This window comes from Oncorhynchus gorbuscha, linkage group LG18 (genome assembly GCF_021184085.1).
Source record: "Oncorhynchus gorbuscha isolate QuinsamMale2020 ecotype Even-year linkage group LG18, OgorEven_v1.0, whole genome shotgun sequence".
NCBI classification, from domain to species: domain Eukaryota; kingdom Metazoa; phylum Chordata; class Actinopteri; order Salmoniformes; family Salmonidae; genus Oncorhynchus; species Oncorhynchus gorbuscha.
The window spans coordinates 39,096,055-39,117,832 of NC_060190.1; the positions used below are offsets into that span (position 1 = coordinate 39,096,055).

Genomic DNA, 21,778 nt, shown 5'->3' on the forward strand with positions numbered 1-21,778 from the left:
ACATGGGCTTGCTCCTACCTATCTCTCTGATTTGGTCCTGCCGTACATACCTACACGTACGCTACGGTCACAAGACGCAGGCCTCCTAATTGTCCCTAGAATTTCTAAGAAAACAGCTAGAGGCAGGACTTTCTCCTATAGAGCTCCATTTTTATGGAACTGTCTGCCTACCCATGTCAGAGACGCAAACTCGGTCTCAACCTTTAAGTCTTTACTGAAAACTCATCTCTTCAGTGGGTCATATGATTGAGTGTAGTCTGGCCCAGGAGTGGGAAGGTGAACGGAAAGGCTCTGGAGCAACGAACCTCCCTTGCTGTCTCTGCCTGGCCGGTTCCCCTCTTTCCACTGGGATTCTCTGCCTCTAACCCTATTACAGGGGCTGAGTCACTGGCTTACTGGGGCTCTCTCATGCCGTCCCTGGAAGGGGTGCGTCACCTGAGTGGGTTGATTCACTGATGTGGTCATCCTGTCTGGGTTGGCGCCCCCCCTTGGGTTGTGCCATGGCGGAGATCTTTTGTGGGCTTTTGTGGGCTCAGCCTTGTCTCAGGATGGTAAGTTGGTGGTTGAATATATCCCTCTAGTGGTGTGGGGGGCTGTGCTCTGGCAAAGTGGGTGGGGTTATATCCTTCCTGTTTGACCCTGTCTGGGGGTGTCCTCGGATGGTGCCACAGTGTCTCCTGACCCCTCCTGTCTCAGCCTCCAGTATTTATGCTGCAGTAGTTTATGTGTCGGGGGGCTAGGGTCAGTTTGTTATATCTGGAGTACTTCTCCTGTCCTATTCGGTGTCCTGTGTGAATCTAAGTGTGTGTTCTCTAATTCTCTCCTTCTCTCTTTCTTTCTCTCTCTCTGAGGACCTGAGCCCTAGGACCATGCCCCAGGACTACCTGACATGATGACTCCTTGCTGTCCCCAGTCCACCTGGCCGTGCTGCTGCTCCAGTTTCAACTGTTCTGCCTTATTATTATGTTCTGTTATAATCTCCACCCGGCACAGCCAGAAGAGGACTGGCCACCCCACACAGCCTGGTTCCTCTCTAGGTTTCTTCCTAGGTTTTGGCATTTCTAGGGAGTTTTTCCTGGCCACTGTGCTTCTACACCTGCATTGCTTGCTGTTTGGGTTTTAGGCTGAACTACAGCTCAATAAATTGATACCTGTGATTGTTGCTATCCCTGCATGTTTGGCAAATTACGTTTCTCACTGATAAACCCCTAACACACATCTAGCAAACACTGTTGAAAATAAAATTGTGGCGTCTGATACGAAATAGAGCAAATATGTTTCATGCGTAAAACAGTGTGCCAGTTAAACATCTATTGGTGAATCCACTGATAACGCATTTTTTTAAACTACTGTCAAAACAAAAAATTCATGTCCTGCGTTAATTACAGATTGGAGGATCATGCATACGGTGGCTTGCATAGCATCTAGCGATGGCATTTTTTTTTATCTCAGCCGCTCCTCCGCTGAGACGATAGTGCTACCAATAAGGATGCGGGACACATTGCGCGCGGGCAGAGGGCGGGTCGAAGCATCTTCAATTTGGTATACTGTGCTTGAAGCATTTCATTAGACCTCATGCACGCTGAACCGACACATAGGGATGCGGTAAGCAAAAGCCTATCTTGAAAAAATCTCTGCACACGAGTTTTGAAAAGTTGGAAGGTCTGGAGGACCTGATGGAGGACCAGCGAGACCAAGAACTGTGGGCGATGATGAACGATTCATGGACCAACTCGAGTCGCGGTGGAAACGACACGGGTACCAGGAACCAGACCGGTGTGAACCCCCTGAAGCGGAACGAGGAGGTGGCCAAAGTGGAGGTGACCGTTCTTGTCCTCGTCCTGCTGCTCGCGTTGGCCGGTAACCTTTGCGTCCTCTTGGCTATACATACGAGCAAGCACAGCCACTCTCGAATGTACTACTTCATGAAACACCTCAGTATTGCGGACCTGGTGGTGGCAATCTTCCAGGTCCTCCCGCAGCTCATATGGGACATTACATTTCGCTTCTACGGGTCTGATTTACTGTGCAGGCTGGTGAAGTACCTACAGGTTGTCGGGATGTTCGCGTCCACCTACATGCTTGTTCTAATGTCCATAGACAGATGCTTGGCGATATGTCAGCCCCTCCGCTCTCTGCACAAGAGGAAGGACTGTTTTTATGTGATTGCTTCTTGGATGCTTAGTCTGGTTTTCAGTACCCCTCAAGTGTACATATTTTCCTTGAGGGAGGTGGGCAACGGAGTTTATGACTGTTGGGGAGACTTCGTAGAACCCTGGGGCGCCAAGGCGTACATTACATGGATTAGTCTTACAATCTACATCATTCCAGTGGCTATTTTAAGTATTTGCTATGGCCTGATAAGTTTGAAAATATGGCAAAACTTTAAAATGAAAACCAGACGGGATCAGTGTATGTCTCTGACACCGCGGACGTCCAAATGTGCAGCGCTCTCTCGGGTGAGCAGCGTGAGGCTCATATCAAAAGCGAAGATCCGAACTGTCAAAATGACTTTTGTCATTGTCGTAGCTTATATTGTTTGTTGGACTCCTTTTTTCTTCGTACAAATGTGGTCGGCATGGGACCCTGCTGCACCCAGAGAAGGTAAACGATAAACGGCTTTATGCATGCATTACACACTGCTTTATATATATATATGGATGGGGTTATAAGGAGGGAGGCACAGAGACTGACATGTCATTAGTTGGAGAATGTCTTGTTCTCCTGTCTCTCTCTCCTGGTGCTATTTGTCACTATCTGAACAAGTCAAATGTTGTTTTAGTAAGAGAGTTATGGATTTTCTCATAAGAGGGAAGAGGGCATTTTCAATGGCTTTTTGATCCGGCTCAATTCTGTCTTATGTAGCCAAATTTGATTTATTTTTTATTTTTTACATTGGATAAAAGTAGAGACTCAGTGCTAGAAAATTGTATATTATACACTACAGTTGAGGAACAATGGAAAAGTAATTCTGCTTTGAAAGTTGATAAACTTGTAACCCCACTTTTGAGAAAATGGCAATTGAATGTTTTAGAGAGCTCTTCTTTCTCTACACCCATTCAGAACCATTCACACCCTCTTAAACCCGATCCCCACCCATCTCTTTAAGGATTCACATGTGAGGCCATGTGCTAAACAGAGTGAGTACGGTGGTGTACTAAACAACCAAAGATTTCAAGACTAAAGGCTGGTTTTAACTACGTCTGTAAACAGTTACATTATGACTGATACAGTTACATTATGAACATTCTATTGTTGTCCATTCTATTGTCGTCCGACATCAAACTTGTCTTTGTCGTTATGAAAAAGTATGAACACAAAAATGACGGGCTGCATGACATCAACAGCCTGGTGGTCCAAAGAAAGCAGGTATATTTTAACACCAATAAACCCATCTGTTTAAAAATGAATTTAGTATATGTCGATCTAGAAAACCAGGCAACTAAAAGCAACTTTCTAACCAATGTTTTTGTTTGTTTCTAGCTTGTTAGCTAGCTAGCTAATGTTAAGTTAGCTGGCTAGCCAGTTCAAATAATGACCATATCATATAGCTTACAACACCTTAAATTTAGCTAATTTGTATTCATTATTACAGGAAAATAAACTCACAGCAAGATCCTTATTTACAAGTTAATGGTGAGCTTACGGTTGTGAGTGTGACAAAATAAAAGCAGGGCATTCTACCAGATAAATTTAGAACTTAGACACTGTCTCGTTGGGCTAAAGTTATATCCCAATTTGACTTTAGTGCAGGTCATGTTGTTAACCGTCTCTGGTAAACACACACACTGTATCAAATAAATCAAAGTTTATTTGTCACATGCACAGGATATAGAAGGTGTAAATGGTACAGTGAAATGGTTACTTGCATAGTCTTTTGTTTAGAAATGTAATTAACTAGTTAGCTAAACAATGAACCATAATCCCAACTCATAATGTTACTATCCTGCATGAATCTGTAGCTAAAGCTAATCAACTAGGTTCAATGTTAGCTAGCTAATTGGGCTATAACTAGCAATGCAAATGGTTCTGAGATACCAATAATATTACTACACAGAACGTACACATAACGTTAGCTAGCGAGCCAGCCAGCTGTTCTGCCAGGTGTTCTTTACAACAGCCTTTTGTGCAGTCTTTTTTTTCTTCCCATATTTGCAATCAAACACTTTTGCAGTTCTTCGTGGTATCTTTCCAAAAGCCGTGTTATGAGAGATTACCTACGCATACTGAGCAGCTCAAATTATAGACAGGAGCGTGCTACATGTCAGACCTATCCAAACTCATTATCGGCATGTCCAGCCCATCCATTATCTAAGCCAATCATGGCAAGAGGGAAGATTCCTGTCTTTTTCAGTGGCTAAACCAAAAATGTAACCATTTTATTTGTATTAACAAATGGCATAGAATTGTGTTATTAAGGCACATGAAAGTTCACATATTTCAGGCATTTCTGCCGAAAAACGCATTTTGATAAAACATTTACGTTTTTGTTCAAATGCCTCTCCTGTAAAGTAGTGACGAGCGACATATGCCTAGTTTTCTTAAATGAGTCACAAATGCCAACATGTATAATATATTCACAACCGGCAGTGATTTGGAGTCCCATAGGGCGGCGCACAATTGGCCCAGCGTCGTCCAGGTTTAGCTGGTGTAGGCTGTCATTGTAAATAAGAATTTGTTCCTGACTTGCCTAGTTAAATAAAGGTAATACATAAATAATAATAGTAAAGTATATGGACACCCTTTCAAATTAGAGGATTCAGCTATTTCAGCCACATCCGTTGCTGAGAGGTGTATAAAATCGAGCACACAGCCATGCAATCTCCATAAACAAACATTGGCAGTAGAATGGCGTTACTGAAGAACTCAGTGACTTTCAACGTGGCACAGTCATAGGATGCCACCTTTCCAAGTAGTCAGTTTGTGTCATTTCTGCCCTGCTAGAGCTGCCCCGATCAACTGTAAGTGCTGTTTTTGGGAAGCGGAAAGTCTAGCAGCAACAACGTCTGAGCCGCAAAGTGGTAGGACACAAGCCCAAAGACCCGGACCACCAAGTGCTGAAGCCCGTAGCACGTAAAAATCATCTGTCCTTGATTGCATCACTCACTAATGAGTTCCAAACAGACTCTGGAAGCAAAGTCAGCAAAACAACTGTTTGTCGGGAGCTTGATGAAATGGGTTTCAATGGCCGAGCAGCCGCACAAAAGCTTTAAATACAATCCATAAATACACCTCAAAATGGAAACAACCAAATTAGGGGATGAGGAGGACATGGCATGGCCTATCAGTGTAAAAATGTCTCCTTCAGCCCCGTCTTTTGTTTACCCATTCATCAGTAAAATGGGATTTTCCACCGGTCTGGGTTCAAATACTATTTGTAATACTTTCACATACTTCGACTGTGATATGTGATTGTATCACCTAGCTGTCTTAAGATGAATGCACTTACTGTAAGTTGATCTGGATAAGATCCTTTGATAAATGTAAAAGTATGCTTGATTTAATGTAGCTTGCATGTTGTAGTGAACCAATAGCAAAATGTGAACACCGCCCACGTGGTACTCCAGGCATGCTAAAGCAAAACATCTATGTATTAGAAAGATTTAAACACTTTTTTGAACTTAGGTCTGATGTCTTGTGGTCATGACCATGCCTTAGGCCTTCGGTCCATAAGTGATATAGATGGTGTCTGTGGCAATGATTTGCACCGGTGTCTGCCTGAGTTGTCACCGTTAGCCTATTTGTCAGCTTTGCTCTGAACGCTTGGCGTGTGATTCATTCTCTGGATGGTGAGAATCATGAGCTGGTCCATGCTTCATAATGACCATGGCCTCCTGCGCCAGGCTAATCTAAAATTCAAGGCCTTATTTGGGCAAAAGTCCATTCTCCGTGCTCTCTCCTCTGTCCTCTGTCCTCTCCTCCATGACCCGGAAACCGAGTCCTTCCCAGAAGAGTTTTAAATCTGCCAAAACCCACGTTGAATCAGCTATTGTTTTCATGAAGGAGAAAAGCATGCAAACATTTAAAAACAATATACTACTTATCCCTTTATCTATACAATGTCTGCACAACAAACTGTATTTGTTTTTATCACTTTATACATTTATTTTGGGATTCCACCCTGTAAACTTAATTTTCCTGAGGGAGCACGACAAGGAGTCTCATTTCATACAAGCGCATTTTCGTCCACTTTCCCTCTCCTGGCCCGCCTCTCCGAGATTACCTTTGACCTTTTTCAAAATGAAGCCAGAGAGGACAGAGGAGGAGGATGCAGAGTTGAGCTAATCTAATTGAGAAAAGGCCTGTGTCTTTGCACAAATTAAGATCCAAGACCAGAGAAGGATTTACAGTCTTAATGACAAATCCAGCGAGATGGCCTCTCTCTCTCTCTCTCTCTCTCTCTCTCTCTCTCTCTCTCTCTCTCTCTCTCTCTCTCTCTCTCTCTCTCTCTCTCTCTCTCTCTCTCTCTCTCTCTCTCTCTCTCTCTCTCTCTCTCTCTCTCTCTCTCTCTCTCTCTCTCTCTCAAGTCTAGTGGAGGTAGCACAACACGATATTAATTGGATGAACCTGACAAGAGTCTCTCTCTGTGCATGATTAATACATGAGTAGGAGAAAACTATTAATACATGGGTACGCCCATGGTGACTTATAATTGACACCTGTTCAGCTGTTCAGCTCTCAACTCTCCTAATTGATTTTTATTATTATTTTAGCACCTAGCAACTCAGACGCCCGTTGGTGCGCACGAGCAGTGTGGGTGCAATGATTGAATAACATGTATGTGTAAATTGATTTTGCAGAGTTCACGCATGCGACGCGACTGGTGTGGTCAGCATGTAGGGTCATGTATAAAGATGCTGGGCAGGCCATTATTTTGGCTACCGTGGCTTCAGGGCACGAGTGGTCACTGAATGGTTTGCATGAAAACAATGTAAACCACATGCAATGGCCGTCTCAATCACAAAATCCCAATCCTATTGAACACTCATGGGAAATTCTGGAGCGAATAAAACACGACATGATGGAATTTCTTGTGGAAGAATGGTGTCGCATCCGTCGAGTAGAGCTCCAGACACTTGTACAATCTATACCAAAGTGCATTGAAGCTGTTCTGGTTCGTGGTGGTCCAACGCCCTATTAAGACACTTTATGTGGGTGTATCCTTTATTTTGCCAGTGACCTGTGTATTGAAAGCTGTCGACAGGTGAAAATTACACTATTTATAAAGCCTTCCTTCTCTCTCTCTCTCTCTTTATCCTAGACATGGCGTTCATCATTGCCATGCTGCTGGCCAGTCTGAACAGCTGCTGTAACCCCTGGATCTATATGTTCTTCGCTGGCCACCTGTTCCATGACCTGATGAGGTGCTTCATCTGCTGCTCCTCACAGTACCTGAAGGCCTCACAGTGCGGAGGGTGTGACCGCCAGCAGAGCCGCAGGAGCGTCTCCACCTCCACCTCCACCTTCGTCATCAAGAACCATAGTAGTCAGAGGAGCATCACGCAGACCACCAGCACATGAGGAGTGAGGACCATGGAGGAGATGAGTTGGGGTGGGACAGGAACTCACCACTACCGAAAGCCCTTCTTCATATCAGTCAGAGAGGGGGTTGCATGGTGAAGACTTAGATCTTCACCATGCAATGCTTATCGATAAGGTGGGTCAGATACCAGCAAGAGGTGCAGCACACAGATCTCCAGCACATAAGACCATGAAGAGAGGTTAAGTTGCGTACTCTAAACCTGAAAGACCTTCATCCGAGGCTTGGTGTGGGCCAGGTACCCCTGTAAGACCAGGGCCTCATTTCAAGATCATCGTTAGAATGATCTTACGATGTATCTTTAGTGGCCAAGCTGTTTCCCAAAACCATCATTACTAAAATTGCACTTGAAAACCCTCATTCGTTTCCGAATGCCTCAGACCACTCGTAGAACAGCTAAGTGCATCGTTAGTGTGCATTGCCCTTTTATTCACAGAATATCTTAGCCTAAACATCTTGATTCTATGTTCAGCTCTCTGTCTGACTGTGACCGCCGATAACTTCTGAACGAAGTTCAATACAGATATAAAGTTGCCCAAGTATTTGCCATTGTTATAAGTGGAGGATAAAACAATGCTTCAAATTAAAACTGAGATGACTTCATTGAAAGATACATGGGCCTATTCAGTGCCTTCAGAAAATGTTCGCACCCCTTGACTTTTTCCACATTTTGTTGTTCTACAGCCAGATTTGAAATATCCCATAATATCAAAGTGGAATTGTGCTTTTGAAAATGCATAAAAAATGAAGAGCTAAAATGTTTTGAGTCAATAAGTATTCAACCACTTTGTTATGGCAAGTCTAAATAAGTCCAGGAGTAAAAATGTGCTTAATAAGTCACATAATAATTTGCATCGAGCCACTTTGTGTGCAATTATCTCTAAAGTCCCTCAGTCGAGCAGTGAATTTCAAACACAGATTCAACCACAGAGATCATGCTGTTTTCCAATTCCTCGCAAAGAAGGACACCTATTGGTAGATGGGTAAAAAAAAAGCAGACATTGAATATCCCTTTGAGTATGATGAAGTTATTAATTACACTTTGGATGGTGTATCAATACAACAAGTCACTACAAAGATACAGGCGTCCTTCATAACTCAGTTGCAGAAGAGGAAGGAAACCACTTAGGGATTTCACCATGAGGCCAATGGTGATTTTAAATCAGTTACAGAGTTTAATGGCTGTGATACGAGAAAACTGAGGATGGATCAACCACATTGTAGTTACTCCACAATACTAACTTAAATGACAGTGAAAAGAAGGAAGCATGTACAGAATAAAAATATTCCAAAACGTGTCCTTATTGCTAAATGGCACTAAAAGTAAAACTGCTAAAATTTTGGCCAAGAAATTAACTCTATGTCCTGAATACGAAGTGTTATGTTTGGTGCAAATCCATCACCTCACTTAGTGCCACTTTTCATATTTCAAACATGGTGGTTCTGCATCATGTTATGGGTAGTGTATGCTTGTTATCGTCGGTTATAACATTTACTCTGTGTTTTAGTCTCACAAACCTCTCCAGCACGTTACTGAAATCCCTCTAAAATGAACATTTTCTGAGGAAGAAATGTATTTTGCCCATAAGTTGTTGCCCATAGGCCAAGTTATGGTATGTCTTTGTAGCACACATATTCATTCCTGTTTCATTTTAGTTTTCCATATACTGTACAGCTGATGATCAGACTGTCAGTCAATGTGTACCATAAATCAAATGATTTAATCTCCACCTGTATGGCTTTTTAAGGAAAATATTAAAAGAGACTGTGGTTCCACGCAAACCTTACCCCTCTTCAGCAAAAAGGTTATATTGAATTCTTATTATATTCACTTGACGTAAGATTTGTTTCTACACACAGCTCTATTACTCTCTGTATTTCTCAGGTCTAGGTAGAGAAACTCAGCAGAGCTTATTCACACACCAAGCTGACCTTTCAGTCACCACAATAACCAAATGGGAAATAGAATGAAGTTTCACAATGAAGCCTGTTCTCTTGGTGACCTTACTGCTCAGCCAGGGATATTGCATTGTTATTGATCTCTACACAGAGAGATGTTAGATTAGATTGCCTATATCTTCAAACCATGGAGGGGATATTAAAGAAACTTTATTGTTATTTATCTAAGGCTGTGTGTCCCAATTTGCACCTTTTTCCCTATACACTGCACTACTTTTGACCTGGGCATATAGGGTTCTGGTAAAAATGTAGTGTAGAGAAATAGGGCTCAATTTCTGACGCAATGTAAGTTACACTGTACATTTACATTTACATTTACATTTACATTTAAGTCATTTAGCAGACGCTCTTATCCAGAGCGACTTACAAATTGGTGCATTCACCTTATGACATCCAGTGGAACAACCACTTTACAATAGTGCATCTAAATATTTTAAGGGGGGAGGGGGTGAGAAGGATTACTTTATCCTATCCTAGGTATTCCTTAAAGAGGTGGGGTTTCAGGTGTCTCCGGAAGGTGGTGATTGACTCCGCTGTCCTGGCGTCGTGAGGGAGTTTGTTCCACCATTGGGGAGCCAGAGCAGCGAACAGTTTTGACTGAGCTGAGCGGGAACTGTACTTCCTCAGTGGTAGGGAGGCGAGCAGGCCAGAGGTGGATGAACGCAGTGCCCTTATTTGGGTGTAGGGCCTGATCAGAGCCTGGAGGTACTGAGGTGCCGTTCCCCTCACAGCTCCGTAAGCAAGCACCATGGTCTTGTAGCGGATGCGAGCTTCAACTGGAAGCCAGTGGAGAGAGCGGAGGAGCGGGGTGACGTGAGAGAACTTGGGAAGGTTGAACACTAGACGGGCTGCGGCGTTCTGGATGAGTTGTAGGGGTTTAATGGCACAGGCAGGGAGCCCAGCCAACAGCGAGTTGCAGTAATCCAGACGGGAGATGACAAGTGCCTGGATTAGGACCTGCGCCGCTTCCTGTGTGAGGCAGGGTCGTACTCTGCGGATGTTGTAGAGCATGAACCTACAGGAACGGGCCACCGCCTTGATGTTAGTTGAGAACGACAGTTTGTTGTCCAGGATCACGCCAAGGTTCTTAGCGCTCTGGGAGGAGGACACAATGGAGTTGTCAACCGTGATGGCGAGATCATGGAACGGGCAGTCCTTCCCCGGGAGGAAGAGCAGCTCCGTCTTGCCGAAGTTCAGCTTGAGGTGGTGATCCGTCATCCACACTGATATGTCTGCCAGACATGCAGAGATGCGATTCGCCACCTGGTCATCAGAAGGGGGAAAGGAGAAGATTAATTGTGTGTCGTCTGCATAGCAATGATAGGAGAGACCATGTGAGGTTATGACAGAGCCAAGTGACTTGGTGTATAGCGAGAAAAGGAGAGGGCCTAGAACAGAGCCCTGGGGGACACCAGTGGTGAGAGGGCGTGGTGAGGAGACAGATTCTCGCCACGCCACCTGGTAGGAGCGACCTGTCAGGTAGGACGCAATCCAAGCGTGGGCCGCGCCGGAGATGCCCAACTCGGAGAGGGTGGAGAGGAGGATCTGATGGTTCACAGTATCGAAGGCAGCCGATAGGTCTAGAAGGATGAGAGCAGAGGAGAGAGAGTTAGCTTTAGCGGTGCGGAGCGCCTCCGTGATACAGAGAAGAGCAGTCTCAGTTGAATGACTAGTCTTGAAACCTGACTGATTTGGATCAAGAAGGTCATTCTGAGAGAGATAGCGGGAGAGCTGACCAAGGACGGCACGTTCAAGAGTTTTGGAGAGAAAAGAAAGAAGGGATACTGGTCTGTAGTTGTTGACATCGGAGGGATCGAGTGTAGGTTTTTTCAGAAGGGGTGCAACTCTCGCTCTCTTGAAGACGGAAGGGACGTAGCCAGCGGTCAGGGATAAGTTGATGAGCGAGGTGAGGTAAGGGAGAAGGTCTCCGGAAATGGTCTGGAGAAGAGAGGAGGGGATAGGGTCGAGCGGGCAGGTTGTTGGGCGGCCGGCCGTCACAAGACGCAAGATTTCATCTGGAGAGAGAGGGGAGAAAGAGGTCAGAGCACAGGGTAGGGCAGTGTGAGCAGAACCAGCGGTGTTGTTTGACTTAGCAAACGAGGATCGGATGTCGTCGATCTTCTTTTCAAAATGGTTGACGAAGTCATCTGCAGAGAGGGAGGAGGGGGGAGGGGGAGGAGGATTCAGGAGGGAGGAGAATGTGGCAAAGAGCTTCCTAGGGTTAGAGGCAGATGCTTGGAATTTAGAGTGGTAGAAAGTGGCTTTAGCAGCAGAGACAGAGGAGGAAAATGTAGAGAGGAGGGAGTGAAAGGATGCCAGGTCCGCAGGGAGGCGAGTTTTCCTCCATTTCCGCTCGGCCTTCCGGAGCCCTGTTCTGTGAGCTCGCATTGAGTCGTCAAGCCACGGAGCGGGAGGGGAGGACCGAGCCGGCCTGGAAGATAGGGGACATAGAGAGTCAAAGGATGCAGAAAGGGAGGAGAGGAGGGTTGAGGAGGCAGAATCAGGAGATAGGTTGGAGAAGGTTTGAGCAGAGGGAAGAGATGATAGGATGGAAGAGGAGAGAGTAGCGGGGGAGAGAGAGCGAAGGTTGGGACGGCGCGATACCATCCGAGTAGGGGCAGTGTGGGAAGTGTTGGATGAGAGCGAGAGGGAAAAGGATACAAGGTAGTGGTCGGAGACTTGGAGGGGAGTTGCAATGAGGTTAGTGGAAGAACAGCATCTAGTAAAGATGAGGTCGAGCGTATTGCCTGCCTTGTGAGTAGGGGGGAAGGTGAGAGGGTGAGGTCAAAAGAGGAGAGGAGTGGAAAGAAGGAGGCAGAGAGGAATGAGTCAAAGGTAGACGTGGGGAGGTTAAAGTCGCCCAGAACTGTGAGAGGTGAGCCGTCCTCAGGAAAGGAGCTTATCAAGGCATCAAGCTCATTGATGAACTCTCCGAGGGGACCTGGAGGGCGATAAATGATAAGGATGTTAAGCTTGAAAGGGCTGGTAACTGTGACAGCATGAAATTCAAAGGAGGCGATAGACAGATGGGTAAGGGGAGAAAGAGAGAATGACCACATGGGAGAGATAAGGATCCCTATGCCACCACCCCGCTGACCAGAAGCTCTCGGGGTGTGCGAGAACACGTGGGCGGACGAAGAGAGAGCAGTAGGAGTAGCAGTGTTATCTGTGGTGATCCATGTTTCTGTCAGTGCCAAGAAGTCGAGGGACTGGAGGGAGGCATAGGCTGAGATGAACTCTGCCTTGTTGGCTGCAGATCGGCAGTTCCAGAGGCTACCGGAGACCTGGAACTCCACGTGGGTCGTGCGCGCTGGGACCACCAGATTAGGGTGGCAGCGGCCACGCGGTGTGGAGCGTTTGTATGGTCTGTGCAGAGAGGAGAGAACAGGGATAGACAGACACATAGTTGACAGGCTACAGAAGAGGCTACGCTAATGCAAGGAGATTGGAATGACAAGTGGACTACACGTCTCGAATGTTCAGAAAGTTAAGCTTACGTAGCAAGAATCTTATTGACTAAAATTATTAAAAATGATACAGTACTGCTGAAGTAGGCTAGCTGGCAGTGGCTGCGTTGTTGACTTTGTAGGCTAGCTGACAGTGGCTGCGTTGTTGACACTACACTAATCAAGTCGTTCCGTTGAGTGTAGTAGTTTCTACAGTGCTGCTATCCGGGGGCTAGCTGGCTAGCTAGCAGTGTTGATTACGTTACGTTACTGTAGCTTTGTAAAATAATAAACGTGCGTATGCTTTGAAATGTGCTCCAACACATGTATATATTTTCTTTATTGTTGTGTGAGTGATTACAGTAGATCAACGCAGGTGTTATTTTGTGTATATATGTATCTGCTCATTCACCTTTCCAGTAGGTTTTGCCAACTTTTTCTAGCGTGAGAGCTACTTTATTACATTTTTTTAATGAAACGTTGCGAGCTACAATTGAATTTCATAGCTTTTAAATAGGCTATTCGTTTTACAAGACGTGTTTGTTTTGTCAATATACCTTCGAAAATAATGATTCATAAACAACTCTAATGGGGCCCGATAAAATTTTGAAAAAGATGTGTAAGACTGCCTGAAATTTCAGACTATTTTGACCTTCCATGGTGACATAACCATGCAGGCAATTAGTTAATAGACCAATAAGAAAGATATTTCCAAACCTTTCTGTCAATAACAGCAAATTTTCAGTTTACCCCTCCCCACTCAGACCACTCATAGACAGTCCGAGTTAAATTATTGCTCGAGAAATTGGTCTTTGTTAAGAAGCTATTTTATTTTCTTCTTTTTGAATATTTAATTCGGAAACAATCACAGCAAGGTACTTAATTGTTGCTCAGAAATGATTTGGTTTTGAGATAAAGGTCCAATGTATCTGTTTTAAGTAGGAGAGGAATGTGTTGGTCTAGCGATCTTCTCCTGTTAAGTGTAGTGCTGCAGCACATGTCATGGCAGAGTTTTCAAAACAATGGCCACCCAATTGATGCAAATTGTCATAATATCTTTATATCAGGTAAGCCAGCCTGGTTTTATAGACTAGAGGTAACATAGTAAATGTAAATCCGGGACACTCACATTAGTATGATACTGTATGTTACGTTTGGTATGGTTACGTAAGACAGATGCTTACTTAAGGCAACAACGAAAGTGGGTTAGGCGTATAAAGCGAACGTCTAGCAACCCAAAGGTTGTGAGTTTGAATCAACTACTTAATACTTTTTAGCTACTTTGCAATTACTTAGCATGCTAGCCAACCCTTCCCACGAGCCCTAACCCTAACCTTAACCCTTTTAGCTAACTCTTCCCCTAACCTTAACCCTTTAACCTAACTCATAACTCATAAACTTAACCCTAACCCCTAACCCCGAGCCTAGCTAATGTTAGCAAGCTAGCTGACGATAGCCACCTCACCACCTAGCTAGAATTCATAACATATCATATGTTTTGCAAATTAGTAACATATAATACAAATTGTAATTTGTAACATACAATACGAATTTGGTGATATAGATCCACAAATTAATAAATACCATTCGAAACATAACATATCATACTAAATGGGGTGTCCCGGATTTAAGTACAGAATAAAACAAAATGCTCTGAGACCAGGTTGCAGCGGTAAGCCTACTTTGCAGTTAACTACCCACTAGATGGTTATCATTAGCATCGATAACTGGCTACATACAGGATGATAGCCAAATGCACGCACCAAATGGACAGACGGGAAATATTGCTGGAAATTAAGTGGTAGATATTGTGTTACCATTGGCTTTACAAGCAAAAGAGGCTAACCAGTAGTGGGATAATGTAAATTTGGCTTTGATTGGATAGTAGCTTTGTGTTGATGGAAGTTTGTGATGGAACACATTAAAAAATTGCATGTACTTCCAGAATTGCTTGGCGAGGTACTCTGGGCTGAGAGCTAATTGGTAGCTAGCGATCTACCTGTTGGAGACCTCTGCCGTACAGTGTTCACAATATATTCAGGAAGTAAAGATTCCCTTTATATCAATTATTTATTTCAATGTCAATAGAATAAATGTATCACTAATGTATGAGAAAAAAATAAAGGATTTGTGTGTGCTTCATCTTCTGTTCTTCTTAATGCATAGATAGAGGAGCGTGGTCCATCCACACTAAATAAGTTAATAAGTAGTCAGGTTGTTGTCAGTATGAATTCATTAATGAATAAGGTGTCATGTTTGTAAAGGTCTTGTTTTACTCAAGTCCTCTCAATGTCTATGATTCAGATCAAGTCACTCCCTGCCAGATAGCATTGAACAACATGCAGAGGCTGGAAAACGTACCATGTAGTTTTATCTAGTGGCCAAAAAGGTTTATGTCTTTTTTTTTTTAAGTGTGGATTTACTCTGAAGCTGGGTAGTGTTCTTTAGGGCACGCAATGCAAAATGTTTTGCAATGAAAAACTAAAATGACTGTTTCATATTGGACAAGTCCAGGTAGTCACTCCGTGTTTCAATCCTTTTCCCCCATTTGATGCCTAATGAACATGACCCGGGGGTCTGTTATAACCTTTAATCTGTGCTTACAGGTCCAGGTTTGGAGCGTACCATGGAGTGATGACACTGTCTCCACTTGGTGATTTTGTAAATATGTATACATTAGATTTTCTGTTTTTACTACATGTGCCCATCTCATTCATATAAAATGATTAGAGGTACACAAGTTGTTTTTGAAATAGGTCACTCTAATTATATCTTCTGCCACCACTTGTCATGCGCATATTGGTCATATGGGCGGGTATTCCAACAGTTTCCAATGTCATCTCATTTTTTTTACTGTTGTGTAGGAACTTGAGATTTGTATGTATATAACCCGCTATGACCATATGCACCTCTGTGATTATACGCAAATGTGAATTGAATTGTTTCCCCACCCACCATGTGTCATGTGCGTAATGGTCATGTGAGGTGAAATGTTTAGATTTTAGGATGTGAGCACTCAGTCATTGTCAATAAAGCAGTGAATTGGGAGCATAAATAGTGTGTGGGCCTTCCTGTTTTTTAAAAAATAAAATAAAACATCTTTAACTAAAATAGGATTTTATGGTGTATCTTTGGATCAGATAACAGAATATTCCTCATCCTTTGTTGATGGTTACCTGGGTTGAATAAGACCAAACGTGGAATCTTTATACATTTCATCTCTGGGTCATAAGATTATTTTCTGTTATGGCTAAACATGCTGTCAGTTCCTATAGATTGCATTTCCATATCATTCAACAAATAGATACATTAGATATAATGTTCCCCATTGGTACTAAGACATGAGTGTGTAGATCCATCTGGCCTCACCCTTGCCTGAACATACTGGGAATTCTTTCACTAAATATTTTCTATATCAATTACATACTGTATGCATGTCACAACTAGCACTAAAGACTGACATAACAGCTAACTGTAACAATAAACAATTCATTTGTTGTAGAATCAATGTGTGACAAATGACTAAAAAGAAAACACAATATATATTTTTTTATTATAAAGTTTGTAAAATAAAGAATATGGAATACCATTAAATCAATCATGGATGAGTGTTTTTTGTAGTGTACCATGTTGTATAGACCATAATTGAACCCCCATCTACATGTACAAATGTACAGTAGGACCTTATTTTAAGGCAGTTTGCCACAGCATGAAAATAATCCTGCAACAACAGGAACTTGAAACATTTTAAAAGTAAATTCTGACATTTTAAAGTGGAAATGTAAATTTGTAGAAGGCATTTTAAACCTTGAATACACTAAACATTTGCAATTCTCAGCAACAAAAGAGAGGTCAAATTAAGAGCACTATTCTTTTTGTCTTCCGATTGAACACACTAATCTCTATCAATCACAAGAAAATGAGTCAGACTCAGATCCAGCATCAGCAACCAGATATGTGGCCAGGGAAGTGGCCTACTTTAGAGTGGAGAGTAGACGGTGCAGCACCATCACTACCCTATCCAATTATTAATCTGACCCATGCTTCTGAACCTTACACATCCTTCTGTAGCACCACCCGAACACCTGAGAATATCTTTCCCAGGGCTTCAAATAGCGGGTCGCAGAAGATGTGTATGGCCAGGGAGTAGATACGACTGAAACACTGGGACTCTATCATGCAGCTCTTAATGCACGGCACCACAGCCCAGATGTGGCAGAAGGAGAGGCAGGCAAATAGGAAACCCCACAGTAGAGCCATGGGGATCCCCAAAATGGCAGACAGGATACGGTAGCACCAGTATTTGGACACAGTGAAGGTGGTGTAACTGGCCTTCCACACCCCGTCCAGACTGTGAGTCCCGTCAGGCTCAGCGATCACGTCCTCAAAGTCTACCTGCAGTTGGAGACAGAGAGGCCATTGTAATTGATATCAGGATTCCACTTCTGACACAAATGCCAATTAGACAAGACACCATTATGCCAGCTTCAGGCACATCTGTACTAAAATAAAACCTAATGTCTTACTCAAAGCATTATGGGTATTGTAGTACATCATGCTACAGCCATCCACAGCTAGACCTTCTTTTAGATAAAAAAAAATTTGCGCAAAACTGTTGCTTAACCATTATTATATTGTGTGAAACTTCTCACTGTCCAATGCAAATACTTATATCATGAGCAAATATCTTAAACTAACTGTCCAGTGAAAATATCAAACAGAAATAGTTTTTACTCATCCTATACTCATATTTGTGGCCAAAGTATACATTTTAGAGGACAAAAAAAAATTGAAAAGCCCCACCTCAAACTTGTATTTCTGTCACACCCTGACCATAGTTTGCTTTGTATGTTTCTATGTTTTGGTTGGTCAGGGTGTGAGCTGAGTGGGCATTCTATGTTACATGTCTAGTTTGTCTAGTTCTATGTTTGGCCTGATATGGTTCTCAATCAGAGGCAGGTGTTCGTCATTGTCTATGATTGGGAACCATATTTAGGTAGCCTGTTTGGTGTTGGATTTTGTGGGTGATTGTCCTTGTTCTGTCTCTGTGTTACTTTGCACCAGTATTAGGCTGTTTCGGTTTTCGTGTTACGTTTATTGTTTTTGTATTTGATTTGTGTTTACTTTGTTTTCATTAAACATGGATCGCAATAGCCACGCCGCATTTTGGTCTGACTCTCTTTCACCTAAAGAAAACCGTGACAGAATCGCCCACCACAACAGGACCAAGCGGCGTGGTAAAGGACAGCAGCAACAGCAGCCAAAGACACAGGACTCTTGGACATGGGAGGAAATCCTCGACGGGAGAGGACCCTGGGCTAAACCAGGGGAGTGTAGCTGCCCCAAGGTGCAGCAGGAGAAGAGGCAACAGGAGCAGCCCAAAGAGGAGTACTGGACATGGGAGGATGAGTTGGATGGTAAAGGACCATGGGCACAGCCTGGAGAATATCGCCGCCCCAAAGAAGAGCTGGAGGCTGTGAAGGCGGAGAGGCGCTGGTATGAGGAGGCAGCGCGGCGTCGTGATTGGAAACCCGAGAGTCAGCCCCAAAAATTTATTGGGGGGGGGGGGGTGGCTCACAGGAAGTATGGCGAAGCCAGGTAGGAGACCTTCGGCAACTTCCTGTGCTTACCGGGGGGCTGGAGAGACCGGGCAGGCACCGTGTTATGCTGTGAAGCGCACGGTGTCCCCAGTGCGGGTGCATAGCCCGGTGCGGTACATTCCAGCTCCGCGTATCGGCCGGGCTAGAGTGGGCATCGAGCAAGGCAAGGTTGGGCAGGCTCGGTGCTCAAGAGCTCCAGTGCGCCTGCACGGTTCTACGCAGCTGGTCTCCAGTGCGTCGCCTTGGGCCGGCTTACATGGCACCAGCCTTGCGCATGGTGTCCCCGGTTCGCCTACATAGCCCAGTGCGGGCTATTCCACCTCGCCGCACTGGCAGGGCGACCGGGACCATTCAACAGGGTAAGGTTGGGCAGGCTCGGTGCTCAAGAGCTCCAATGCGGTCTATCCATCACCATCTCCACGCACCAGCCCTCCGGTGGCAGCTCCCTGCACCAGGCTGTCTCTCCGGCTCATCCTTGCGGGTTCTCCCGCCTCTCCAGCGCTGCCGGAGTCTCCCGCCTGTCCGGCGCTGCTGCCGGAGTCTCCCGCCTGTCCGGCGCTGCTGCCGGAGTCTCCCGCCTGTCCGACGCTGCTGCCGGAGTATGAAGAGCCCCTCTACCCAGAGCTGCCAGAGCCCCTCTGCCCAGAGCTGCCAGAGCCCCTCTGCCCAGAGCTGCCAGAGCCTCTCTGCCCAGAGGCGCCAGAGCCCCTCTGCCCAGAGGCGCCAGAGCCCCTCTGCCCAGAGGCGCCAGAGCCCCTCTGCCCAGAGGCGCCAGAGCCCCTCTGCCCAGAGCTGCCAGAGCCCCTCTGCCCAGAGCTGCCAGAGCCCCTCTGCCCAGAGCTGCCAGAGCCCCTCAGCCCAGAGGCGCCAGAGCCCCTAAGCCCAGAGGCGCCAGAGCCCCTAAGCCCAGAGGCGCCAGAGCCCCTCAGCCCAGAGGCGCCAGAGCCCCTCAGCCCAGAGGCGCCAGAGCCCCTCAGCCCAGAGGCGCCAGAGCCCCTCAGCCCAGAGGCGCCAGAGGCCCTCAGCCCAGAGGCGCCAGAGCCCCTCAGCCCCTCTGTCCCGAGCAGCTGCCCCTCTGTCCCGAGCAGCTGCCCCTCTGTCCCGAGCAGCTGCCCCTCTGTCCCGAGCAGCTGCCCCTCTGTCCCGAGCAGCTGCCCCTCAGTCCAGTGGGGTTATTAAGTAGGGTCGCCGTGGTTCGGAGACCACGGAAGCGGACAAGGTGGGGGACTAAAACTATGGTGATGTGGGGGCCACGTCCAGCACCAGAGCCGCCACCGCTGACAGATGCCCACCCAGACCCTCACCAATAGGTTCAGGTTTTGCGGCCTGAGTCCGCACCTTGGGGGTTCACCTAAAGAAAACCGTGACAATTTCAAACAGACCATTTCAAAATGTCTGCTATTTCCTCAGAGGGTGATGTTATCCTCGTGAGGAGGATGAGCTGCTCAATCAGCGGTCTACTCGTATTAATATTTTAATGACCAGTATATGCCCACACCATTCTGTTGTTGAAGTACTCCCAGACTAATCCAACACAGGAGAAGCTTTTTAACATACATATTTGCCAATTTTTGTAAGGAAAATTATTTCACTTATATGGTAATTCATTCTAGGTCATATTTCATAGAAATTTCATAGAAATCACTTAAGACAGGCCAATTGGATACATTCTCACCGCATGAACACATAGATGTTCTCTTTCTAACATCCTGCCTATTTTAAAGTCACAGATCGAATTAATGGAACAGTATCTGATATCACTATTGGTACTTATGAATACACTTATATCTATACAGAGGCCCATGTGTGCTTTAAAAACCACAAAGGCTGATTTTTTTATTTTATTGCACCTTTATTTAACCAGGTAGGCTAGTTGAGAACAAGTTCTCATTTGCAACTGCGACCTGGCCAATGCTTAATGAGCAAATCAAAGAATACCACAGAAAACCACCAAAGACATTTATGTTAAAATAACGAGATTAGAACAAATTCAATGATGGCAGTATTGGCAGATAAACATGTTTAACTGCATCTCACACCCTTACATTGGCCTTCCCAGAAATAGAGCTACTATCTGTAGCTGGCCTGGTAAAACGCTATAGGAATACAGGCTATTTCAGGGAACATTTTGATGAGGCACAATCATAACCCAAAGGATACACTGCCAGCTCAAGATATCCACCTGGCTACTCCATAGCACGAGCAATAAATAATAGCTGAATAAATCATTAACACAGAACAATGTGCGCATATAACAGAGTGATTCCAGTCCTTCTCCTTCCAACCTGACTCGGAACCCTCTATTCAATGAGACAACAAATTGCAAAACCAGAAGCTCTGTCACTGACACAAAAAAAGGCATTTCCAAGTCCAGTCCGGGGCGACAATACTTCAATAGGCCCATACTTAGCTATCTGGTGCACACACGCACGCACACGCGCACACACGTAATGTAGCCTACCTTCACTACATCCTCGTTGACTTGCTTGGGGTCTCTGTTGATCAGGTCAATCTCTTTATGATGTCTGTCCGTCTGGAACTTCTGTTCATAACCGTTGTTGATGTCAGCCATGGTCACGGTCATAAGATAGTCAGAGGAGGGGGGCAGAGAGGTACAAGGCAGGGCCCAGATCCTGGAAGAGTACAGGGGTCTGAGCACGGCTGTTACCTCTCCTGGAGCTGGGCAGTAGTAGATGTAGTAGTCAAAGGGGCAGAGTGGGGAGTGGGACAGGGAGTGGCTGTGCCCAGGCTTCTGGATCACCAATCACGTGATGTCACTCCTGGAATTCCAGCAGCACCCAGCAGGCAGCTGCAACTACTGACAGCCCCTAGATGTCCTGTCTGTAGCCACTGTAGCCATAGAATAGCATAAACACAAAAACACACATAGACTACAGGGGTAGCAGGTAGCCTAGCAGTTAAGAGCCAGTAACTGAAAGGTCGCTGGTTCGAAACCCTGAAATCTGCCGTTCTGCCCTTGAGCAAGGCAGTTAATCCCCAACAATTGCTCCGTGAACATTGACTAAGTCAGCCCCACTTCTCTGATTCAGAGGGGTTGGGTTAAATGTGTAAGACACATTTTGGTTGAATGCATTCCCTGTCCCCTTTCCTACATATGCTGTGTGGACAATATATAGTAAACACACACACACACCGGTGTGACATTCAATGTATGATAGTCATGCTAAAATGTTTATTCAATTCTACTGTGCCATTTACTTTATGTTCATATT

At 45.0% G+C, this 21,778-nt stretch overlaps 2 protein-coding genes across 2 annotated transcripts; one reads left to right on the top strand and one right to left on the bottom strand.

The window, feature by feature from the left end:
• The first annotated feature begins 1,645 nt into the window (after positions 1–1,645).
• Positions 1,646–16,590, top strand: LOC124003941 (isotocin receptor-like). Its single transcript, XM_046312600.1, has 3 exons — positions 1,646–2,604; positions 7,262–7,657; positions 15,552–16,590. The coding sequence occupies exons 1-2, from the start codon at positions 1,677–1,679 to the stop codon at positions 7,519–7,521; spliced, it is 1,188 nt and encodes a 395-aa protein (XP_046168556.1). The 5' UTR covers positions 1,646–1,676; the 3' UTR covers positions 7,522–7,657; positions 15,552–16,590.
• Positions 16,591–16,881: 291 nt separating this feature from the next.
• LOC124003942 (caveolin-3-like) lies at positions 16,882–21,260 on the bottom strand. Its single transcript, XM_046312601.1, has 2 exons — positions 21,007–21,260; positions 16,882–17,340 (listed from the first exon to the last, which is right to left on the bottom strand). Exons 1-2 carry the CDS (start codon positions 21,127–21,129, stop codon positions 16,999–17,001), a joined length of 465 nt encoding a protein of 154 aa, XP_046168557.1. The 5' UTR covers positions 21,130–21,260; the 3' UTR covers positions 16,882–16,998.
• Positions 21,261–21,778: the final 518 nt, after the last annotated feature.